General features: G+C 63.5%; 1 protein-coding gene across 3 annotated transcripts; it reads right to left on the bottom strand.

Moving 5' to 3' along the window:
• Positions 1-846: 846 nt before the first annotated feature.
• On the bottom strand, positions 847-7,697 carry Cfap410 (cilia and flagella associated protein 410). Of its 3 annotated transcripts, XM_087211146.1 has the most exons (8): positions 7,496-7,684; positions 6,418-6,436; positions 5,697-5,743; positions 4,955-5,151; positions 4,548-4,777; positions 4,008-4,188; positions 3,341-3,434; positions 847-2,036 (listed from the first exon to the last, which is right to left on the bottom strand). In XM_087211146.1, exons 4-8 carry the CDS (start codon positions 5,056-5,058, stop codon positions 1,908-1,910), a joined length of 738 nt encoding a protein of 245 aa, XP_087067272.1. In that variant the 5' UTR covers positions 5,059-5,151; positions 5,697-5,743; positions 6,418-6,436; positions 7,496-7,684; the 3' UTR covers positions 847-1,907. The 3 variants fall into 3 exon arrangements, with proteins under 3 accessions (XP_087067272.1, XP_004842539.2, XP_021112025.2); XM_004842482.4 differs by lacking the exon at positions 4,955-5,151 and having other exon boundaries at positions 7,496-7,697; XM_021256366.2 differs by having other exon boundaries at positions 5,697-6,436; positions 7,496-7,685.
• Between the last annotated feature and the right edge of the window lie 282 nt (positions 7,698-7,979).

A 7,979-nucleotide genomic window follows, 5' to 3' on the forward strand; every position in this document is an offset into this window, starting at 1 on the left:
GAGGGGTCCTGGAGCCTGGGTCCCTTCGCGCCTCCCCAGCACCTGGCAGCTAGGCCCCTGGCCCTCCTCTTAGTTTCCTGCTGACCAGGCGCGAGTGGCTGCTGGGGACACCCTGAGAGCCCACGGGGGTCGCCTTCAGAGAGAATGCAGGAAGGGCCGGGGCTGCCTCATCCATGAGGGCTTCCTCCTTAGCCAGGCAGGACACAGCCCAGCGCCTGGACAGCCCTCTCCACTCGCTGCTCCTTGGAAATTGCCGTGTGTGGGACACAGCAGTGCCCGCCATGCTCTTCCTGAGCCCAGGCACGTCTGCCACACGGAAGCGGGCTTCCACCAGCAGACCTGGGCCCTGCAGGTGCCACACATCAGGGTCAGGACCCGCTCTGGGGGTGGAAGCCCCCGGCTTGCTCTGCTAGACTCAGTGTCTGAACCCGCTTGGCCGCACAGCTGCTGTTGAGCTTGGGACCTGAAAGTGGCTTGGGTGACACCCGAGACGCAGGGAGGCCACCCCTCTCTGGGAGCAGCTCCAGGGAAGAGGCCCTGTTCGACCTGCTCCTGGCTGCACTGTGTCTGACTTGCGCTGCGTCTACTGAGTGAGGAAGCCCAGCCTTAGTCCTCTTTCCCGTGACCTGGGTTAAGGATGTCCACACCGCGGGATGCTAGTGCCTGCCACGCCCAGTGCCCGCCTTTGGACTCCGTGGGGTGGGGAGAAGTTCAGAGTGGGCCCAGGGAAGCATTCCTGGGGTCTGTCCTCGATGCAGCCCGACAGACGGGTGCATGGGACAGGAGAGAGCAGGGAACTCATGCCTGGGGCAAGGTCATTCTGGAGTTAAATCACCCATGCTGCCCAACAGGGACGGTGCTTTATTCATCTTACTGACCAGACGAGGCGGACATAGGCCTGGGACGGTCCATCCAAGGTGTCCTGCACTGTGACCCCTGGCTTCCCACCCTGAGGCCCCAACTTGTCCCGGAGAACATGCAGGGGACCCTGACAGACCCCCCTCCACCCTGGTTGTGCCCCACAACCACCAGTGCACAGAGGCCTCCTCTGGTGAAACAGCTGGCATCAGGGCACAGCCTTGTCACCAAGCACAGGGTGACAATTGCACATTCCTGGCCGTAGGGGAGGGCGGCCTTCCAGATGCTGTCACCTCAGCTGGCTCATGACCCAGTATGCGCTCTGCAGCATGGCTGTGGACCCCACGAGGAGGGGCAGAAGGCACATGCGTGCCTCTGGTCAGCCACTGTCCCCCAGCAGGCAGGAGGCCGCACATCCTCCAGTAGATGTGTCCTTGGCTTTGGGGGCTCCAGGACAGCCCAGAGCAGCTTACCCCAGCTCCTAGCAAGGTCATTCCCTCCACAGACACACCTGTGTCCCCAGACTGGCAGACACCGGACCCCACAGCCCTCACGAGGCTCAGCATGCCCTCCCCACCACTGCAGGGTTCCTTAGAGGACAGAGAAGGAAAAAGTCAGGGGAATCCTGTTCTTCCTGGTGGTGCCATGATGCCAGCTGAAGAGACCTGAGGGCAGCCATCTGTCACTCTGCAGGGCTCCCTGATGGCTAAGGACCAAAATGGCAGAAACTCCTCAGACACTGCAGAGTGGGGCCAACCCCTGAAGAGAATGTCAAGGCTACACCTGCCAAGCTATCTACTTCCAGGTCAGACAGGAAGTGCTTTACGGGGAGGGCAGCAGGCCAAGCCTAGACCCCCGGGGCCTCTGCATTCGAGTCTGGGGATGGTCCTGGTGTGGGTGGGCATCTCCACCAGCCCTCGCACAGGAGCCAGGTCTGCCCGCTGACATCCGACACCTTCCTCCCTTTGTCTGGTGTGCAGACAGGAGCTTTGGAGCGGGCCAGGCCCTGTGGGACAGGCAGGATCCGGCTGTACGGTGCACTGGACTTGTCACTCCATGTCCTCCTGCAGCTCCTGCCTGTGCAGTGCCTGCAGGCGGCTGCCCACAGCTTGCTGCACAGCCTCGAGGCCCTCCGTGTCCAGCTCCCGCAGCAGCAGCAGCACAGCTGTCAGCACATTCTGGGGACAGGAAGGGAAGATCAGAACACGGAGGCACATGCTGCAAACCTAGGAGCACTGCCTCCTCCATCCTGACCTCCCTTCAGGTGCGGAAACGGAGGCACAGAGGTTGAGGGCCCCAACTGCTCAGTGCTGTCCACCCACATGGCTCTGCCTGCGTCCCCGGGAGGGGACCAAGGCTGTCTGTGCTAGGAAGATGAGGGGCCACATGGACAGCTGGGGAAGGACCAGTGGGGCTGCGGCTCACCGGGAGGGACACACTGGGGTGATCGACCAGGGCTGCTCCATTCCCGACCCCTGCAACACTCGGGCAGCGCCTGCTGCGTCTGTGGACTCCACCCTCCCCAAGAGCTGCGAGCGTGCAGGTGGCAGGGAGCCTGCAGGGGGCAGAGCTGCTCCTGCAGGTGTACCATGGTCTGTGGCAAGGTGACCTGTGGTCCCCGTTTCCACTCCCTCTCCATCCAAACTGGCCATGGGCCATGCCACCCCGCTGCCTGTGCAGGCCTGTGTTGGCTGCAGCCATTCACCACCGGAAGGAAGACACCTCCCCCAGGTGACACGGCCCCCCAAACGGGCATGCACCCTGCAAGATGGGGCACAGCCTGTGGCTCCCTGCCCCTTCCCCAGTGCTCACACGCCATGGTCACTGATTGGACAAGGAAGCCCTGGCCCTACCCTTCAACTGGGCCCTGCCCTGGCACCAAGGGACCATGAGCCCACGCGGGCTGAGATCCTCGGGCTGCCAGGAGCTGCCTCCTGCACAGGTTGCTCTGCTTGGGCAGTGCCGTTTGCCACACCGCCTGGAGTCGGCAGGCGAGGTCTGCTCCCCGCTGAGCTCACGCTGCAGAGGACACTCAGGACATCCTTGGGAGTGGGGTGGGGGAAGAAGCTGCAGGACAGCTGGATCCCATGGGCGACAGGCAGAACACGGGGGTGGGGGCCGTGGGAAAGGTGTGGGTCTTGGGCTGTCATGGAGCTGCCCACTCAGCCTGGAGCCCTGGGCTGCTCCCCCAGGCACCCTGGATCTAACTGAGGCAGCAGTCTGTCTGCAAGCGGCAGGCCTCTGCCAACTTTAACCTAGTCATGCAGACTGGCTTATTCCGGGAGCTACGAGCACCGAGCACAGCTTTGGTGGCCCTGAAGCCAGCCCTGTCCCATGCACCTTCCACGGGCTGGCACTCCTAGCAACGGAGAACCTGGGGGCTTGTCTGTGCCAGTTCCCATGGTGTCGCCTGCCCCATGCCCAAGACTGGGCAGAGGGAGCAGTGGCAACCTGGCCATGATGGCCAGGCGGTGTCACTCACCCTGTCCTTGTGGCTGCTCATGGTGTCCCTCTGTGGGAAGGGCAGAAACTGGTCCTCAGCAGGGTTCCGCAGGCTGAGGTGGCCCTGGACACAGCTAGTGAGAAGGATACCGTGCAGGTGTGTGAGGTCTGCGGGCACCAGCCTGGTCCCCAGCAGGACAGAGGAGGCTGAGCCCACCACAGGGACTTCCACGTGGCACCGGGCTCAGGGATGGTAGCACTTCCTCCTGCTTTGTTCCACTGGGGTGACCTCCCTGTGCCCGGGCTCCTGACTGCAACCCCTTCTCCAGGGCCTCAGAGCGGGCACCTAACATAGTAGGGGTCAGTACACTAGTGCCAGCCTGCAGCTGCCACCGCAGGGTCACACCCAATGCCCCCAACGACACGGGGCCTGCAGCCGCTCAGCCTGGGTTGCTCCACAGCCCCCACCCCTTCCCACTGCCATCTCTGCAGCAGCAGATGCTCCGGGCGGTGCCCAGCCACACCCCAACCCTGTGGAGCCACACCTGCTCCTGCACCCCTGGGCCCTCACACCCCCATCTCCAGTCAGCCCTGCAGGGTGGGAAAGGAGGTGGCGGAGCCCGGGGCCTTCCGCCTCTCACTGCCCGCCCGCAGTGCACCCTGGAAGCCCTGCCGGCTGGGGGCCCTGGCACCCACTCCCGCCTCACTCTGCCTCCTCGTCCATGAAGCTCAGTGGGTCCCGGTAGGTCTCAGTGGCGGAGCCGATGGAGCCCAGGGGGTCAGGTGGCTTGCAGTGCCGCTGGCCGTGGCCCGTGCCCTCCCTGTCAGGGGCATCAGTGATCTCGTCCCCCTCCATCAGTGCCCGGGTCAGCTCCTCCTCAGTCACCGCTGGGCAAGGGGGCAGAGGAAGCAAGGGCGTGAGAGGGGCCTCCTTGGATTCGCGTGCGCATTGCGTCCGCCCCACCCTTGAAACCCTGGCCCTGCTGTGGGAGCCAGGCCTGGGACTGCTCAGGAACAGACGTGGGTGTTCTGGGGCCAGGCAGCCTCCATGGGCAGTGAGTGAGCAGCTACGCAGCCCCTGACCCTGACAGGAGGGTGTGTGGGCACTGTACGCGGGTGAGGTGTGGAGCCACCCCACAGCCCCAGGGGCCTGGCCACCAGATGAGTGTCCTCACGCGGTGCCTGTTGGGTGCTCAGAGCACTGCGGGGGCCGCCGCACAGCAGAGGCCGGGCCTGCGGACACCCACCCTGGTTGTCCAGCTTCTGCAGGTGCGGCAGGTTGCGCAGCACCGTCATGCGGTAGAGGTGGGGGCTGGGGCTGCAGCACGGGTTCTCAGCCAGCCACAGCACCCGGAGGTGCGGTAGCTCCTTCAGGTAGAAGAGCTCGTCCAGGCTGCGGATGCGGTTCCTCCTCAGATACAACTCGCTCAGGCGTCGGCAGCGGCTCACGGGCTCCAGGGTAGAGACACTGTTGACACTGTGGAACGGCACTGTTAGCGACTCTCTCGACTCTCTGGGCCCGGCCACTAAGCTGGGTACGGCCTCTACCGCAGCCAAGGGCCCATGGCCACCTGCCCGCTCCTCAGATGTAGGCCAAAGTCAGATGCAGCGGGTCAAGGTCAGAGACAACCCCAGCTGGAGCAAGCCCCTTAACCTGAGGCGCAGCAGCTCCTGCTGCCTCACACTGCATTGACACCAGGAGGTGGACGCTTCATCCTCTTTCACAGGAGGCAGTGGCTGGAACTCCCAGCAAAACATACAGAAGACCTGAGTGCTAAATTTCCAAAGCCCCACACCAGGAAGAAGCAAAGGACGAGGGCTTCATTCCATTCCGTGGGTGCATGAGCAACCCTGAAAAGAAAAACACACGGTGTCCCCCCACCCTACGATGGACAGATAGGCCTAGACACCCAGGCACTCAGCTCAAGGTGGCCAGCAACCCCTGCGTCCCCACCAGGGACCCCATGCACCAGCCCCCCAAAGCGCTCCCTCCTACAGGGCCACCCCAGGGTGGGGCATGTGCTGGAAGGGACACCAGTGCCATGCTGACCCTGGAGAACACATCCCCGCATCTGCCAGGTGGCAGGGACCCTCAACATCAGCCCCCTCCTTGGGTACAGGGTGGGCAGGAGTGTGTTTGGGGAGCTCGTCCCTCAAAATGCTCCCCGACTGCCAACACTGATCAGTGAGAAGTCTGCGATGCAGAGCTCGTGAGCTCCCGGCGTGATGGAACTGGAGCTCCAGGGACAGACGGGGCCAAGCTTATCAGTACAGCCCTAGCCGTGGCTGCAAGGGCACAGGTACAGCTGTGGCTGGTAGGGCAAGCGCCGGGGAGGGAGCTTCCAGTCTGTCTCTGTCACTCAGTCCCAGGGAAGCACTAAGCAGGAGTCAGGTACCTGAGTGTGATCACCTCCAGGCTGGGCATCTCCCGGCATATGGAGATCTAGGGAGGGAAGCACGTGGCTGGCAAACAGTGCAGCACTGATGGCGCCCGGATGCTACGTCTCTCGGGCCAACTGGACTTCAGAGGACAGGGTGTGGCCATGCTCAGAAGGGTCCCACAGGGCATGCAGGGCCCAGGCTCACGCTGGCCTCTGCAGCCCAGACCTTGCCCACACTCCCGGACCCGTTGTGAAGCTCTTATAGATGCTGCCAGCTGCAGGGAGCATCCTCACTGCAGAACCCCCAGGGATGTGAGGTCAGGGACTCAGGGCCTATGTGGGGAAGAGGGCTGCAGAGCCAGGCCAAGGGGAGACAGGACTGAGACTGGGTCTCAGGCCACATCAGCACCCCTGATTCCTCAGAACACCATGGTGCTTGTGTCCTGTGCCAGGCGCTCCTGTGGCTCCGCGTCCCCCATACTCAGCTGGCTATGGCACAGGGTGGGGGAAGGTACGGGGGGCTGACACAGGTGCCGACTAAGAGGAGGCCACACAGAGTGCTGGCCACTGCATCTGCTCAGAGGACAGCTGTCCTGAGACTCCTTCCCAGGGTGCAGCTTGGGGAGGACCTGCAGGCAGCGTGGATGGAAGCAATGGCCAGGGCAGCGGTTCTGGGGCCGAGGAGGAGACAGCTTCCGGGGCACGGCCACGTGGAGATGACGAAGGTAATACTCACGTCCGTGAGACGGCTGCCCCTGAGGAGAGAAACGTCTGTGTTTTGATCTCATTACAGCTGACTAAAAAATATCCCAAGTTCGCTGAACTAATGACGAGTGCTCACAAACCTTAAGAGTCTATGATTTCAATTACACAGTAAAAAAGACAGCTTGCCAGACAACTGGAAAAGGTGTCAAAATTGTTGGGTTGACTTTAAACAAAATTTTATGTGCGGTGCTCCGGGATGCTTTTCAGACTAAGGAAGAGCAGGGGTTGCTCCATTTACAGGACAGGAAAAGATACACTCATTCTTCCGGTGGCTGAACATCAGAAGGTTCATTTCCCTCACCTAAACAAGGGCGTCTTCGTATGGGGCCAAGTTCAAAGGCTGCGCATGTAATGTAGGAAGCCAACTCTGAAGGCCGAAAATGGGGTTGTTGTTTCTCTGGGCACACTGAGCTAAATCCCCGGCGAGAAGGGCTTTTTAATGAACAGGGCTAGGCTCACTCCCTCCAGCGCTGGGGGACGCCTGACAGGGGTCTGTGTCCGCAGGGCCCCTCCACTGCGCGGGTGCAGGGTTCAGAGTCCTCAGAGACACCTGCAGCCCCTGCAGGCCCCAGCTGCAGGCCACCTCCTCTAGCAGCTCGGTCCTCTTGGCCCCACAAGACCAGGCCACTGGCTTGTGAGTCTGCATCGATCCCAGAACACCTGTCCCTTGCTGTCACCCCAAGCTGGGCCACCTGGGCACAGCCCTCCAAGGTGCTCGAAGGTCTCAGCTCTTTCCTCTAGAAATGGCGATGAGCCCTTTGGACCCCCGTCTACTGGCAGGCCTGACGCCAGACTAGTGGCAACTTCAGATGCCAGACGGTCACAGAGGGGCCAGCGGAAGGCACTTGAAGGCCCGCAGCCGCCAGCGGGTACTTCGAGCTGTGTCAGGCGGGCAGAGGTCCGTGTGAGGACCCCTGGGACCTAGGCTCCTGCGACCCCGCTCACGGGCTGCTGCAGGCCGGCGGCCGGGCTGGGCCCCACTGCTGGCGGGGTGTCGCCGACGCCCCCCCACCCCCACCCCCGGGCAGCACCAGGGGCCCAGGCCTCACCAGCAGTTGAGCTTCCGCACGCTGTGCAGCTCCGAGGCCTTGGCCCGGGACAGGACCATCTTTCGCGTCAGCTTCATGACGGCCGGCGGCGCGCGGACCCCAGGCGGGGCCCTCGTCCCTCAGCCCCGGGGTCCCTAGTCTTGGCCGGTGGTAGCTCCGCGGCGGCGGGTCTCCAGGAGGAGGGGCCTGCGTCGTCAAGGGCGGGCCCCGAGAGCCCATTGGAGGTTTGCCGAGTGGGCAGGATTGCGCGGGCGCAGTGGGGCCGCCTGGGCTTCCGCCGAGAGCGTGTGCCCGCCCCTCCGCCTGGCCCCTCCCCTCGGGCCGCAAGCCGGTGCTGCGCACCCGACGGGAGCCTGTGATGACGCAACTTTCCGACGCGACTCGGCGCTTTCGGCGGGCGTCTCGGCGCGGCGCGGCGCGGCGCGGTCCTGGCCCTGGGCGCCTGCGGGCTTGGCGGCGTTTCCCCTGCCGGCTCTGAGTCACA

The sequence above is a fragment of the Heterocephalus glaber genome, unplaced genomic scaffold (genome assembly GCF_053883595.1).
Source record: "Heterocephalus glaber isolate CG9 unplaced genomic scaffold, H.glaber_assembly_v1.0 deba00000122, whole genome shotgun sequence".
Taxonomy (NCBI): Eukaryota; Metazoa; Chordata; class Mammalia; order Rodentia; family Bathyergidae; genus Heterocephalus; species Heterocephalus glaber.

Bases quoted from the DNA above. Each gene is read 5' to 3' on its own strand.
- Cfap410 (XM_004842482.4), bottom strand. From the start codon at position 7,572: ATGAAGCTGACGCGAAAGATGGTCCTGTCCCGGGCCAAGGCCTCGGAG. The intron at 4,189-4,547 runs GTGGGTGTCCGC...CCCCTTGCCCAG, and splicing joins GCAGAAGCTGGACAACCAGG to CGGTGACTGAGGAGGAGCTG. The intron at 2,037-3,340 runs GTGAGTGACACC...TCCTGTCCCCAG, and splicing joins TGAGCAGCCACAAGGACAGG to AATGTGCTGACAGCTGTGCT.